Here is a 15,955-nt window from a genome sequence, read left to right on the forward strand (position 1 = left end):
CAGAAACTGCTGAAGGAGAAGGGGAGTCGAGTCAGTTTGCAGAGGTGAAAGCCATCCAGCTGGCTTTAGATATTGCTGAACGAGAAAAGTGGCCAGTCCTTTATCTCTATACTGACTCATGGATGGTGGCAAATGCCCTGTGGGGGTGGCTGCAGCAATGGAAGCAGAGCAACTGGCAGCGCAGAGGCAAAACAATCTGGGCTGCCGCATTGTGGCAAGATATTGCTGCCCGGGTAGAGAACCTGGTTGTAAAAGTTTGTCACATAGATGCTCATGTACCCAAGAGTCGGGCCACTGAAGAACATCAAAACAACCAGCAAGTAGATCAGGCTGCTAAGATTGAAGTGGCTCAGGTGGATTTGGACTGGCAACATAAGGGTGAATTATTTATAGCTCGGTGGGCCCATGACACCTCAGCTCACAAGCACCATGAATCTAAGTCATAAGGAAACTTCCACGTGTGAAATTCAGATTTCAAAAGTCATCATCATGTTGATAATCATGTCTTGAACCCATAGTGATATTCAGTGCTTTGGAAAAGGAGATGGATGAAAAGCGATCCACAAAGGCTTTTCCAATGCCTGGCCCCATCCATGCAGCCAGCCTGTAGCCACTGGACATTGCTCACCTGCCATCCCCTCGCTGAAGGGGCTGGGCATGGTGATTTTAATGGCTGCAGCCAAGACACTGAAGAATCCATATTTATGGAAAAAAAAAAAAACAACAGCCAAAACTGAAGTTTTGCCAGCCCTGATGAACTGAATTGGTGACTTCAACTCAGTTCATTACAACTGCATGGGTCCTTCCACCTCCATATACCCTTGTGACAGAGAGCCTGATGAAGCCTTAGTCTCCTTGGATGTCAGTACAACGTCTTCTCCTGGCATTTGGGTTCATTCGCTGACACTCCAGTCAATCTGGAATATACTTTTGGAAATTAATTGTGTTCTTTTGTTTCCCTATCTGTATCTCAGATCTCCATCAATATAGAAGGAACACTTTCAACAAGCAGGTCAATCACAGACACACAATTGCCTTCAACTACTTCCTGGTCAACCTCAAAATGACCCTTAGGCATGCTGTCTCCTGGTAGGTCTTTCACTTGTGTGCTATGTGCTCACTGTTCATGCAGAAATCCATGGACAATCAAATACTTAATTCACTTGAGCTATTATAGTTTCCATGTGTATGTTGGTGTTAAATAACTTGGTTGTCCATGCAACAGCAAATAGACTAATGATGCATGTTAGAGGTACAACAGATGACATCTTTATGCTGGGAATATTTGGCCTATGTGGTCAGTCAGGGATGTTATCAGGATGTGGTCAGATGGGAGTTATCTGAAGCTCAGTTATACTTCTTGCCTTGTGTATCAGTTATAGGACTCACATCCAGACTACACATTCCCTTTTCCAGTGGACTCACTGCCTTCAACACCAAAAATTGAAAAGAACTGAAAGCATGAGGTGTTACAGATCAGACTGAGACCTACAGCTTATTTGTACCCTCAGTGACCTAGGCTCAGACAGAAAAGGCCACCACAGGAAACCCCCCAGAAGTTATATTTGCCCAGTAAAACATGTTATCAACATTCAGCACAAAACCAACCCCCTACCTACAACCACCACCTTGACTTAGGTACAAAAAGGTCAGCTATGGGAAAATTGTGTAACTGCTGTTTATCTAACCACCACCTTGAAGGCAAAAAAAAAAAGCAAAAGAAGTTCACCCCATGAGATCTTTCCACCTCCACATGCTCAGTGCTCTAACAGGTGTCTCAATAAGATGACATGAAGATTATAAGGCTATTGTTAAGGGGCCAGATTCACTATTGTGATAAAGAAAATTTTCCTTATCCCACCTCTAATCCAGAAGTTTACATAGCTACTGAGTTCCTAGAGAAATCCCCTCTTACACCATTTCCATTTAGGCTCCTACTCACCATTATACCAGCATAAATCAGGACCATGTTAACATAAAAACACAGGAGCTGACCCAAGTGACATCTCTTACCAGGACTACACAGTCCAGTTGTACAGAGTCCTTTTCAACATGGGCCAAAACCAATTTTTGCTTCTACAAGTTACACAGCCAGCTGATCTGCTTTAGGCAACAGGCCCCACCTCACAACTGTCTTGAGAGCAACTCAGGTGAGTTACAGCTCCACAAGCCAAGAGCCAGAGCACCATGCACACACATACAGATCTCGCAGGACATGGGGGCATTTCATGCTGTTCCAGCTCCTGAGGTCTTGCTCTCAGTATGAGGGAAATTAAGATGAAGAAACCCTGTGAGATCCTCCTAACATTTCCATCACTACAATTCTCTCTCCACCATCTCTCAGGGATCCTATGTAGGCTTAATGTTCAGGCAAACCTACAGGAAACCACAATTCACCAACAAGCCTGTCATCTGTGGCGGAACCCAGTGATGCATTCCTGAAGGCCCAAGAGCTCCTGTCTTCTGTTAGTCTTCTGTTAGCCTTGCAAGCCTCCCATGCAGCTTTGTATCTCCCTCCTCCCAGCTCCTGAGCCACAGTCAGGGGAACAACAATGCTGTGATGGATAGACAGACTCCCATCATCAGACAGCGGGAATTTCTGACAACACCTGGATTTGGGCGAGCTTTCCTTTTCAGTGTGAGGGAAAAATCATTAGGCTCTTTCATGGATGGGTGCCTTTATCACAGATTCCCTGTCCCAATTCAGACGGGGAGAAGACAGTTCATGGGAGACTGTGACCTCTCCACTTTTGTTTTTTGGGTTTGTTTTGTTTTGTTTTTTTTTAAAAAAAGGGGGGGGGAGGGGGGAACAGGGAGTGCACCAATGCAACTTCCAGAGGCCTGCAACACAGATAAGAGATACCCCCTTGCCACTTTGAAGGGAGGGGCTGCATCACATTTCTCAGGTAACAGGCTGTGACATCCTTTGTGCCCGTCATGCGCAGTCCATGTGGCGCAGTGAACTCTGCACTTGTGCAGCATTTGTGCTACAAGTCTGGCAGTCACACACAGCCCTGATTCTGATTTTTGTCACTAAGGAAATCAACTGTGCTTCCCCCCTGCTCTGCTCTATTCCTCCAAGTACTCTTCTCCAGAGCAGGGAAAAAAACAAGTCAGGAAAAGAACAGCAAGAAGCAGATTTGTATCTGCTATATAAACTAACAAGATGACTGAGAAGTTGACCCCTCCTCACCAAGCCTTCCACTTGCCAAAGGGCTATGTAACAGCAGGTCTACCTGGTCAGCTCTGCTAGGGAAAAAAGCCAGGTTTGCATGCAAATTCATTCACCAGGTCACTAACTCATTTTAAGACATGAGACCTCATCAGCATCCCTCTTACCCCCACTGATGTTGCTACTTAGCTTTACAGCTTCACTCATGAAGACTTCAACACCACTTTGGTACGCAGCATATCATCCGGGATCAGAAGAAAGACTGGCAGGGAGTATGCATATGTGTCTCAGTGACAGAGAGGGTTTACAGAGGGAAATCATGACCAGCAGCACAAAATACATCACCCTCATGATACAACAGCATTGTGAAACATGTGCCCAATGTACAGGTGTAGGTAAGCTAGGAACCAACAAGAGATGCACATTGCTGTTAGCACCTTTGGAAACCACCTTTTTCTCCAGGCAGTTTTCCCAAGCCCTACTAAGGTGTTTCCACAGCCACATAAATTGCTGACTAACAAAACTTCTCAGATACCTCCAGTCCTCCTCTGTAGATTTCCAAGAAAATTGCACCTATAAATATCCTGCTGTAAAAAAAGTGACAGTGAATACTCAAAGGAAAGGTCTGGTTTGAACTGCTGGTGTCAAGGGCCTGATCCACATCCACTGAAAAATGGATTCACTCTCAAGACAGACCTTCCCCCCATGAGTGCTTTATCTCATGGAAAAAATAAGTTTTTGTCTCTTCTTGGTAGACAAAATTCTTGCAAACATGAATGGACACTAAGCCAGTGTAACATGTAACAATTACAGCAACACTCATGAGCCTGCACATGGTTTGCAACCATTTGCACGAGACAGCAACCATTTTTCTTCATCAGCAGGCCATTAAATTCTCCAGCTGGATTTGGGAAAATTGATGGGGGTAAAGCAACATCTACAATTGCTGCAGTTGTGCAGCACAAAAAGTGCACATACTCCAAGCTGCTGAACAAGGGCAGAGGTAGAGCTTAGTATTTCTTCTCACTGAGAAATGGTATCCAGAAGTTAGCTGCTGCCTACAGGCCAGGCTCTGTCCTGGACCCATGTGCAAGCATTCCAGTTTCTGTGGGAGGATCAAAAGCACAAGCCTCACCCTTTCAATTAAAGAGCAGCCCTGAATCAGAAGCAGTAGACTGCTGAAGACATTGGGGCCACCCACAGCGGGAAACACGAGCATGTGTGGAGCAGAAAGCCTGTGTGTGCTACTCGGGGCCCGCCCCTGGGTGCTGACATACCACCCCACCTTCAGAGAGCAGCTTTCAGGAACAGGCTTCAGGGAATCCATCTGGGCAAGCAGCAGCACCATGTGGGGCTGCCATCTGCTTACCTACCACCCCCATGCACCAGCCGAGCCTCCTCAGCACACTGGAGGGGCACCTGCCACCCTTGTTGGAGATGGAAAACGTGCCTTGCTTCTTCATGCAGTCAATGCTCAGATCAAATCTCCCAAAGTCTCTCTGGCTCTGGACATCCTTGCTGAGGACAGTTACATGAACCTGAGGGAGCCTGTGCAAAGAAGAGAAATGAGGACAGCCCCTGGCTTTTAATATTTGCTTTGAGACTAAGGAAGTCAAGTTTATTCTCAGCACTAGAGGGAAGACTTCAAGGTGATCCAGCCACAGCATTCAGAACTGAACAGAGGAAGGGACAGGCACCGTGAAGCGCAGACTATCCAGTGGACATTCTTCTAAACGTAACACTAAAGAAATGAGGCAGATTCTCAGGTAACACAGAAATGGTCCTGAAACTGTTTCCATGGACCCAAATCAGTCTTAGGGAATGTAATGGAATTACTTCAATTTACACTATGAATATGGTCTAGCACAAAGAATATTTTTACCCCTCACCAAGACAATTCTGTTACTACCTGCAAGCTGCCAGGTGTTTCCCATCCACATAATAAAAGACTTGAGCCCACTTCAGTCACTGGAAGGCCTGTGGCAGGGGCTACATCCAGTCCTTGCTAGCCTCAGGTTGGCACTGAGCAGAGAAACAGGTGAAGAGAATTTCTTCAGACCCAGAGTATCTGTTTCTGTAAACATGAAGAGAACCATCTCCAGCACTTTTCTCCAGAGTTTAATTTACTGTGGAACAGTCTAGAAGGCTTTAGCACCTGTCTCTGCTAGGTATCACAGGACAAAGGGGAGATTTTGGTGGTGTGGGCTGGGAACCTCAGCAGAAAGCCAGAGCTCTCACCATGCCCTCTCCATTCACCCTGCAAGAGAACAGCAGTCCTCCTGCTACAGTGAGATGAACCTGAGCACCAGCCAGGTGGTCCAAGCAAGAAAAAGTCATGGCAGGGAGCAGAGGGACATAAACTGCAGTCTTCTGCAAGACGAAGGCTGCCAGAAGAGAGCCAGTACAGTGCCAAAGGGCCTCAGCCTTATCTGCACCCTGTGCCCAATGCTTGGATGGGAAAGTGCCTGGGAACCCAAGGTGCTGTAACACAAACCAGCGGTTCCCACAGCACCAAACCAGAGACTCAGGCTGAACCAAGGCACTTGGCTTCACCCCACCACTGCAAAGGATCTGGCAAAAAAGGGAAGAGGAACAGAAGTCTATAGCTGCAGAACATCTCTTTAAAAAACACTGGATGCTGTAGGAGAAAGAAACCCTCTGCTTCAAAAAAAGTCTTCCCCTTACTCCTGTGGGGCAGTCTGAGTGTCCTGAAATCTGGATCTTCCTAGAGCAATCACAAAACCAAGTTTTGCTTCATTGCTGTCCATGATAACATCTAGCCTGTCAACACAGCTGATGTGTCAGATAACTCATCTATCACCGATCAGAGATGAAGGCAGAGGAAATAATGCAAAGAGTAGAAGCAGCAATGAGTAAATGGACTGTGCTATCCCATAAGCTAACGCAGCCGCTTAACAGATGGGTCTATAAAGGATATAATAATCACCGTGCAGTCAAAAAGATGGCTGGGTCTTTGGGAATATAAATGTTAAACCTCTCACTGTGTATGAAAACATGTCTATTAAAAGCAACATCAGACAGAGAAATAATCTGTGCTATTTTCCTCCCAAATGCTCATGGCACCAAGAAACAGAGCTGTTTGAGAAAAGTAAACATTTGCTTAAACATACCAGCCTAGTGAGTGACTCCAGATTTCAGTTTTAGAAAGTTACAGAAGTACATACAGCATTGTCTGCTCCTGCTATAACTGATGGAACTGACAATTCTGTATTCATCCCCACTGCCCTGTTCAGCCACTTCACAGCAGCAGAATGCGAGCTCTGGACATGCCGTGATTATCCTTTGCTGGCCTCTGAGAGCTAGTAGGGAGTGCTCTGTGCAGAGAAATATCTGTAAGTCAGCCTTTGTCCAAATCATACCTCCTGGCCTTCATCTCCTCATTCAAAACACCCAGCAGACACACTCAGGAGTTGACCAGTACCTGCAGAAGTCGGGCAAGCAATGGGACAACAAATGCCAAGGACAGCTCTGAGGAGGAGAGCTGCAAATTACTTTAAATTCAGTGTTAACACCCCCCCACACACACTTATCAAAGGGCTATATTAAGAGATTTTCAAATGGGGTGATCTTACTTCCATGCTTGGTATAGACAATCAAGTTTGTTTGATGGCTTCTCTATTAACCAGGAGGCCCACTTCATTACTTGGCTGTAATGCAGTTGTATTACGAAGTCCATTGTGGCTCAAGTTTTTGAATAGCTTATGGTTACACATAGGAAAATTACCTGAGCTCATAGCATACCACATTGCTGAGAGCCCATAGCTGGCCACAGTCAAGTTCAGCCAGCTCTCTATTACACCAAGGGTGTTTGGAGAAGCAGCAGAAGGTAGAATATCCTGTATAACAGGAAAAAAAGATGCTAAGGTACTAAGGAAAATGACCTGCAGCCCGTGTTTACCAGCTGTGCCTACCATATATCCTCATTTTCCTGAAGCTCTGTCCAGACAGACTTTTGTTAAAGGCAGCCACGCTCACATTTTTGAGCTGGCGCATGGGAATGTGGAGCAAAGGTGTGGAAGGAGTGTCAGGGCATGCTCTCTAGACCCAAACTAGTTCCAGAAAAAACATCAGACAGAGATGTAAAATGAAGCCACACCTAAGGTACCCAGCTGTTTGTAGGCATATCGGAAACACCAGCAGATGAAAGCTTTGAAGCAAAAGCCTATAGTACAGAAGACCTCCTCCTCCTCTAAATAAAAGCCTCTGACAAGTTCAGATGTTACTTTTAGGATTTGTCTCCACTTTGTCACAGTTGTTCTTACAGATAAGCTAATGACCACTGGTCCAGAGGTTTATTACAGCACACTGCTCTAGTGACAAGGTGAAAGCATCCCAACTACACGCACACAGAACAACTCAGAGGGTTTGATGCAGAAGCCCCATCCAGCCCTCACTGAGCTTTGGGCAACGCGTGCCCACAGCACCCCCTACAGCTGCCAGGTCAGAGATTTCCAGGCTCATCAGCACACGCAGTTCAGCTCCTCCATCCCACCGCCCCTGCATCCAGGCCAGAGAGCACTCACGGGTTGCCTACAGCAGATCAGTTATCTTCAGACAGTTTTGTCTTCCATCCCTATGCCTACATGCAGTAGCAGCAGTGCTTGAATCCTGACCTGAGCAACTTTTCTTGGAGAGATAATAAAACGTGTCCCAGCTACATCTGTCCTCACAGTTCCCACTGGACAACCAGCTCTCTGAAGTATGTTTGCTGGTAGGTATGCTCATTAGATTATGGAAGTAATGATATCAGCAGCAGTTCTGATCCCTCACCAATGTTGTTTCAAGAGATTATGCTGCTTACATTAATTAAACAAGAAAAATCTCTACCCAGTTTAATGGAAGACAGCTTTAAATGCTGATTAATAGCTAATTTTCTATCATTACCATTTCCTACTAAATATACATGCTAACAGCCACTATCAGCTCAGATACCAAATCCTCTCCCAAAACCACTGAAACTGTTATTTATGCTTAAGTAGAAGAAATACCCTCTAAACTTGTATTTGCTGTAAATAACTTCCAATCCATTGGAGTATTAATCATGCTGTTACTACCAGGCAATAAAAATAACACAGCAATACTTCAAATGCTGCAGGAAATTCCTTAAACATTTCTTCAGCCTGTTATCCATGCCTCACTTTTGCCCTTCAGCTACTTCGAGCTGAACTGTCACTGTTGGGGTAGCCAGCTCGCTGCAGCCGCTGCACACGTGCACCCAGCTGCTTTCAGGCAGCAGCCCCTCTGTCAGTATTTAGCATGGATAACCCATCAGTTGCAGGCTTCCACAGGCCTGGAATTAGCAACACAGGAACCTTCAACAGCTGCCAGGTGACCCTGCTCCTCAGGAACCTAATGAGGCTGCAGGGGATTGGGTTTTAACCCCATCCCTAATGCACATAGCCACTGCTGCACTACCCCAACAGCAGCACACTGGAAATAGCTACTTCCAACATTAGGCTTCAGGTTTGAATCTGAACCTGCTGTCTGAGACACTGAAGGTTAACGTATATCCCAATTCTTCACATTAGCTTGATTTGAAGGGCCTGTTTACTTCATTTGCATTGCCAGTGGGGGGTACAAATGCTACCAGACCAGGACCTGCACGAGACATCTGCCAAGGCCCGCTTGACTGTGCATCATGCAGACACCGCTCCTGACTGCCAGGCTAACAGGCACAGCAGATGGAGAACGCCTTCTCCCTCCACGCAGCTCACACCACCATTCAACCCCTCTACAAGAGAGCAGACATCGCACAGCATAGCTGCATTGACAGATTTTTTCACCCCTACTGAGGCCAGATGTGTACAGTCAATTGATCTGGGATATGAAAGTCAGACGTACAGGGAGCAATACATCCTAGGGCTCTTGACTACCTTTCTCTGGTATTAGGAAAGCTTTTAGCTTCCTGTAGTTCAGTGGTTCCCTACTCCAGCACATATGTACAATCCATATTTAATTACCCTGCTCTGCAAACCTATAATTTTGCCAAACAGCATCCAGGGGAGGGCTGCAGGATCTGAATGGACATCTGTCCCTAAGTCTCACTAAGCCAGAAGCACAGTCATTCCTGCTAGCTGAACACACTGCACAAGGGAAATGTCCAAATCCTCAGAGAAGCTGACATCAACTTCCCTTCCTTCCCAGACTGCTGTTCCTTTTCTGTAAGACTCATGTATGGAAGAATTTGCAAAGCCACAGTGACTTACCTGGGAACATGCTAGCCTACCCTTTTTACCAGGCCAGCTAAAATCTTCACTGAATTCTGTTCTACACCAGCTGCTCCCCACACAGGACCTAAGGGAGAAGCTGAGGGAGAGCCCGTGCTCCAGCAGAGGCAGAGTGCAGACTACACTGCTCCCTTTGAGCGAGAACACAGGCCTGTTGTCAGCCTTTAGCACCCAGCTGTTACATACAGAGAACTGTGCCCTAGTGCCATTTCCTGCAGCAGCAGCCACAAGTCTCAGCTAAGCACTTTTACTCCAGGGTATGTGAGGCTATACTGCCATGAGATCATGCCCCCTTCCAGCTTGAGGCAGCAGGCAGCTCAATGTAAGCAATCGCTATACAGAAGCCCTGCTGCCATCCAGTTCCCAAAAAACAATTAGGAGATCCAGAAATTGGCTGTTAAAGGCATGTAAAGAGCATTTCAGTCAACCAGCTGAATTCACTCAGTACTCAGATTTTATTAAAAATAGGCTCTAAACAATACAGAAACACACACTACACGTGCTGCAGCATCCAAGATGCCCCTTCTCCACTTTACAGGCTGGCAATGACACATTACTAAAGCTTTCTGGATGACAGGGGAGAGTTGACACTTGAATCCCCCCTCTCCTTACACAGAAGGCCATCCTCCCATACTTAACAATTGCTCTCTAAGGACAGCATTCCTTACTTTTAATGATTGTGGTAGGATAACATTAGCTGTCAGGTGGTGAATGCAGCCCTTGCAGACAAAAGCATCCAATTACATTAAACATGCAGCAAGTTCCCATTACAGTTAAATGCCTCATACCAAGGGAAAGAAAGATGTAACACCCGCTGTCTGTAAGTTGGCAGGACACCAATTTATCACTCCTGCTACCTCTGAGAAAAGACCAGAGTTGTTGCAGGGTGATGTGAATGCTGTAGCTTGAACAAGGGATCACAGGCAGCAGCATGGAGAGGGTCATCATTAGCAGAAGACAGCTTTCTGCTAGTACACTGAAATCACAGCAGGTCCCAGGACAACTTCTGACAAATCTCAACCTGTCAAGAAAACAGCCAACATTTTGTCAGTCCACTCTACCACAAACAGCAAATATATAGCATTCAAATCCCCCCCAAAAGCTATTAAGACAGCGAGGGTTGCTCTGCAAACAGCAAAAACTTCGCTGCCAAGCACTCCAAACAGGATGCACTCCTAAAACTGCATTGTGGGAGCTTTTAGAGTAGTACTTGACAGAAGTCTGGGGGAGCTGACTGAGCAGAGAGTGCCAGAGTAATATATTTGGTCAGCTCTACCAGCTTCACCATCAGACACAGATGACTCATACCCCTTTTGAATTCAAGAGTGCCACACAGAAAGGTCACATTTATGCTCTTAATAGATACAGGCTACCAAGGAGACTTCAGGCTCCTTGGAGATACAATAGCTGCACAACAGGCACCTGAACAGCACCACAAGACTGTAACTGAATGAAGCCAGTGACAACAGTTGTTTATCCAATGAAATAAAGTTCTGTTAAGCACATTTTCTAGAGCATTAGTGAAATCTTAATCAAACAGCCAAGTTTTCAGATGTCACATTGTTGATCTTCCATAGAAAAACAAAGGAAAAGAACACCAAAAGCAATCTCTTGCAAATAGACACGTGGCTGGAAGCTCTTTCACCCACAGTTCTCCAAGGCATTGAGAACCTCCCATTCAGGGCAGGGGGGAGGCGAGGTGGGGGAGAAAAATCAGCATATACAACAGCTCCCCAACTCTGTAAGAAGCACCTCATTCTAACACTGCTTAAATGGAGCAAAACAAAACATTTACTTGAGTTTGAAAGCAAGAATTCTTTCACTTTTGATCCTCAAGTCTTTCACGCATGTCAGATAGTGTTATACAATCAGTGTTACAATGATATGGGCAGACAGCACCCTCCAGTGCTGCCCAGCCTCAAAGCATGCAGCACACATGTAGTTTCCCTGCAACAGAACTGCAAGGGCATGTAGCCTTAATATACAGCCACATGAGGAACTGAAGCATCTTGCATCTGTGGAACCAGATCAGTCAACCGGGCTAAAACAGAAGTTTGCATCAGCACTGCCAATCTGGTGGGGAAAAAAGTCTTAAGTCATCATGACAGATGCTCTTCAGCTGAATATTAAAAGGCAATCAATTACATGTGAAAAAATTTTCATGTGCGTAAGTGACAAGGTATTAATCTTTGCAGGAAAGATGGTAAAAGTAAACTTGGATATGTCAACAGGTGTTGATACTCAGGTCCAACACCTAAAAGGGCCCCGGCTGCTATGCTCAAACCTACACATGTCCAATCTCCATGGTCACTAACCTGTCAAAGCATTGCAGAAGCAACTCCCTTGCAGAACAGTCGTTCTTTCCCCCCTCTTTTTTGTTTAAACCAGTGAACATAGGTGGATCAAAGACTTACCATTCTCCCCTGCCAGAGGGGCACGTGGTAGAGCAAACCAGGCAACTGTCCTCAACACACAGCTGATCACTGCCAGCTACAGCCATCACATCAGGTCTCCAAGAGGCTCAACACCCCCTCTGCCTTTGCAGAGCCCTGTGAGTAAAACCAAAGGGAACAGTTAGTGCCAGGCCCTGCCAGGGTGCGGGACACAGCAGCACCTCCCTGCTGGTGCATCAGACATGATCTGGCTTAAACAGTGAGAAATCAACACTGTCGCTCTGATGGGGAAAAAAGAAAAAAGTCACTCATCACTTACACCAGCGAGTCCCCAGGAGTTAGGTGGCTGCACACCCACAGCAGCTGTGCCACACTCCCACCTCCCCAGCAGATCCACAGGGACCAACTGAACTAATGGCAGAGGAAGTGGCAAAGCCATGCACACGTGGCCACCACTGAACATCTGCAATCCCCCCACACTCCCATCAAGTTGGCCAGCAAGGGGCAGGGCAGAAGAGGCTCAAAAGCACCTCTCCCAAACAGACAAACTTCAGCCAGGATGGTTCCTGTCCCTTACTAGGGCAGCTCCTCTGAGCAGATCACCCACGCATCTCCATGCAGGGTGTCCTTAAAATGAGGTCTCTGAACACAATGCATCAGGGAAACAAAGAGGACAGAGCTGTAAATCACCATCCTGCTCCAGCTCAGCCTGCACTGCTGCAGCTTGCAGATTCTTTGACCTGCTGTTTCCGTTTGCTAGCCACACCTGCCACTTTGGGCATGCTGAACAGGAGCAACACAAGGCACAAAGGACCTCTTTGCAATGCTTCTGCGTGAGGAAAACCTCTGTGCTTTCACCTCTACAATATCTAGGCTAATGCTCAAATTTACATGTCAATCAAGTCTCCAGGGACAAAGACTTTTGGAAGCAACTCCCTCAAAGAAAGGTGTCTTCCCCCCCCCCCCCCCCCCTTATATTTCATTTAAACCAGTGATCAACAGATACTTTAAGGACTTACCTTTCATACTTGCTAGAGGCTCAGCCATGCAGAGCAAACCAGGCAACTGCCCTCATCACACAGCTGATCACTGCCAGCTACAGCCATCACATCAGGTCTCCAAGAGGCTCAACACCCCCTCTGCCTTTGCAGAGCCCTGTGAGTAAAACCAAAGGGAACAGTTAGTGCCAGGCCCTGCCAGGGTGCGGGACACAGCAGCACCTCCCCGCTGGTGCATCAGACATGATCTGGCTTAAACAGTGAGAAATCAACACTGTCGCTCTGATGGGGAAAAAAGAAAAAAAGTCACTCATCACTTACACCAGCGAGTCCCCAGGAGTTAGGTGGCTGCACACCCACAGCAGCTGTGCCACACTCCCACCTCCCCAGCAGATCCACAGGGACCAACTGAACTAATGGCAGAGGAAGTGGCAAAGCCATGCACACGTGGCCACCACTGAACATCTGCAATCCCTCCACACTCCCATCAAGTTGGCCAGCAAGGGGCAGGGCAGAAGAGGCTCAAAAGCACCTCTCCCAAACAAACTTCAGCCAGGATGGTTCCTGTCCCTTACTAGGGCAGCTCCTCTGAGCAGATCACCCACGCATCTCCATGCAGGGTGTCCTTAAAATGAGGTCTCTGAACACAATGCATCAGGGAAACAAAGAGGACAGAGCTGTAAATCACCATCCTGCTCCAGCTCAGCCTGCACTGCTGCAGCTTGCAGATTCCTTGACCTGCTGTTTCCGTTTGCTAGCCACACCTGCCACTTTGGGCATGCTGAACAGGAGCAACACAAGGCACAAAGGACCTCTTTGCAATGCTTCTGCGTGAGGAAAACCTCTGTGCTTTCACCTCCACAATATCTAGGCTAATGCTCAAATTTACATGTCAATCAAGTCTCCAGGGACAAAGACTTTTGGAAGCAACTCCCTCAAAGAAAGGTGTCTTCCCCCCCCCCCCCTTATATTTCATTTAAACCAGTGATCAACAGATACTTTAAGGACTTACCTTTCATACTTGCTAGAGGCTCAGCCATGCAGAGCAAACCAGGCAACTGCCCTCATCACACAGCTGATCACTGCCAGCTACAGCCATCACATCAGGTCTCCAAGAGGCTCAACACCTTTGCAGTGCCCTTACAAATAAAGCCAAAGGGAACAGTTAGTGCCAGGCCTTGCCAGGCTGTGGGACACAGCAGCACCTCCCCGCTGGTGCATCAGACATGATCTGGCTTAAACAGTGAGAAATCAACACTGTCGCTCTGATGGGGAAAAAAGAAAAAAAAGTCACTCATCACTTACACCAGCAAGTCCCCAGGAGTTAGGTGGCTACACACCCACAGCAGCTGTGCCACGCTCCCCCCCCTCCCGTGGCAGACCAAAAGGCAATGAGTGAATTCATGCAAATCCTTCCCCAAAAAGAGCTAGCTGGTTGGCAGGCTCAACAGGCACATGGGACAGGGAAATACTGCAAAAGTTTAGAGAAAAAACACTGACGTACAGGGCTTCCACAGCAGAGCACAAGGCAGCCAAGAGAGATATAACAGAAAAGGAGGAGGCACGCTGAGAGGACAGGTTATGCACTTTTGCAGGCCCAGCCTTTACAGCCATATGAGGCTTTCGCCTTCCCAACGCGAAGGCAGGAGCTCACGCACGCAGCAGTAAATGCTCTGCATTCGCCAGACCCCAGGCAGAGGAAACAGCTCAGCCACGAGCACCACGTGGCCCATGCTGCGAACATGGCTGCACACCTCCCAGCAAGGGGCAGGGCAGGAAAGCTCCAGAACCAGCCCCTCCTCCCAGGAGCCACCGCAGCCGGGCCAGCTCTGCCCCAGGGCAGGGCTGCAGCACAGCCCCCGTGTGTCACCAGCATGGCCTGGTCCCCTGCCCTCCGGCCACGGGGCACCTGCCCGGGGCTCGGAGCTGTAAACCCACCGCCCTTCCCAGGCTGCAGATTTCTCGCCCTGCTGGACCTGCCACCTTGCACACAAGCAAGCGAGGCGAGGCACAGAGGGCCTGGCTGCCAGGCTGCTGCAGGAGGAAGCCCTCTCTGCTGTCGGCCCCGCGCTATCCAGGCTGGCGGTCAAGCCTGCGCAGCTGTCAAGCCTCCAGGGACGCTAACCTGCCAAAGCACTGCAGAAGCAACTCAGTAACTCTTCTGAAGAAAATATCTATGTGTATGTATTTTCAAACAAGCGAGGAACAGTTACTTCACGGACTTACCGCCCCCCCCGCCAGAGGCCCGGCCATGGCGGCGCCCCCAGGGCAGCGCCCCCACGGCAGCACCGCGCCCTGCGCGGAACGCCCGGGGCAGGCAGCGCCGGGGCCGCCAGCGCACGGCAGGCCGCGGCGCCTCAGGCGCGACCTGGCTTCAGCAGTCGAAGTCAACGTGTCGCTCTGACGGGGAAACCGTCATGGCCTCCACCAGCGAGGCCCCCGGTGCCCTGCGCCACGCTCCCGCCTCCCCGCGGTGAGCTCCGGGCAGACCCTCCCGGGCGGGGCGGCCGCCCACCGGGAAACACGGCAGGCGCCCGGAGAAGGGCACCCGGGGACGGGGCCGACGGGGCCCCCGCGGCTGAGCGGCGAAGAGGCGGCCATGCCGCCGGCCCGCGCGGCCGCTCCCTCAGCGGGCGGGCAGGGAGGCGACGCCGCCAGCAGGCGCTCAGGCAGGGAGAGCCGCCGGGAACGGCAGCGGGAGAAACCCGGACCCACCGGCCGCCTGCCCACCACACCCCCCGCCCCAGCACCCGCACCCACCTCGGCCACGCCGCAACAAGAGGGCGATCGCTACCGCGCCAGGCGCTTTATGGGGGCCGCGGGGCCCGCCCCGGCCCCGCCCGCGCTGAGGCGGGAGGGCGGGCGCCGGCGCCATGTCGGGCGGTTGCCGCTCGGGCTGCCCGCGGGAGCCGCCCCCCTCTCCTGCCCGCCCTCCTCCGCTGCCGGGGGCCCCGCTGCCGCGGGCGGCGCTGGGTGGAGCCGTCCACGCCCCGGGGGCTCAGGCGCGCTCGGAGCCGGCGGAGGTGGCGTGAGGTGCGCCCGGCAGCGCGGCCGCCATTTCGCGGTGGAGGGCAGGCCGGGGCGCTGCTGCCTGGCCGCGTTCACCGCATGGCGGTGCGCGCCCTCAGAGCCTGCAGCCCGCCC

General features: G+C 49.4%; 1 protein-coding gene and 3 non-coding genes across 5 annotated transcripts in view; all 4 read right to left on the minus strand.

The window, feature by feature from the left end:
- LOC104026965 (somatomedin-B and thrombospondin type-1 domain-containing protein-like) overlaps nt 1–13,950 on the minus strand; it is a 39,501-nt gene extending 25,551 nt beyond the window's left edge. The window contains exons 1-4 of one of the 2 annotated variants that reach the window (XM_075721268.1): nt 13,824–13,950; nt 12,833–12,968; nt 11,835–11,969; nt 10,209–10,441 (exon numbers count right to left, since the gene is read on the minus strand). In XM_075721268.1, coding sequence (XP_075577383.1) covers nt 10,209–10,441; nt 11,835–11,920 — 319 coding nt within the window. In that variant the 5' untranslated portion in view covers nt 11,921–11,969; nt 12,833–12,968; nt 13,824–13,950. Of the gene's footprint in view, nt 1–4,541; nt 4,721–5,081; nt 5,238–10,208; nt 10,442–11,834; nt 11,970–12,832; nt 12,969–13,823 lie in introns of those variants that run through there. The other variant, XM_075721270.1, reaches the window with a different exon arrangement.
- On the minus strand, nt 12,041–12,138 carry LOC142594934 (small nucleolar SNORD12/SNORD106). The gene has a single exon (XR_012831637.1). It is a non-coding gene; the product is annotated as a small nucleolar SNORD12/SNORD106 (small nucleolar RNA).
- LOC142594936 (small nucleolar SNORD12/SNORD106) lies at nt 13,040–13,138 on the minus strand. Its single transcript, XR_012831638.1, has one exon. It is a non-coding gene; the product is annotated as a small nucleolar SNORD12/SNORD106 (small nucleolar RNA).
- Nucleotides 13,951–14,022: 72 nt separating the features above from the next.
- Nucleotides 14,023–14,122, minus strand: LOC142594937 (small nucleolar SNORD12/SNORD106). Its single transcript, XR_012831639.1, has one exon. It is a non-coding gene; the product is annotated as a small nucleolar SNORD12/SNORD106 (small nucleolar RNA).
- Between the last annotated feature and the right edge of the window lie 1,833 nt (nt 14,123–15,955).

The sequence above is a fragment of the Pelecanus crispus genome, chromosome 14, assembly GCF_030463565.1.
Source record: "Pelecanus crispus isolate bPelCri1 chromosome 14, bPelCri1.pri, whole genome shotgun sequence".
Taxonomy (NCBI): domain Eukaryota; kingdom Metazoa; phylum Chordata; class Aves; order Pelecaniformes; family Pelecanidae; genus Pelecanus; species Pelecanus crispus.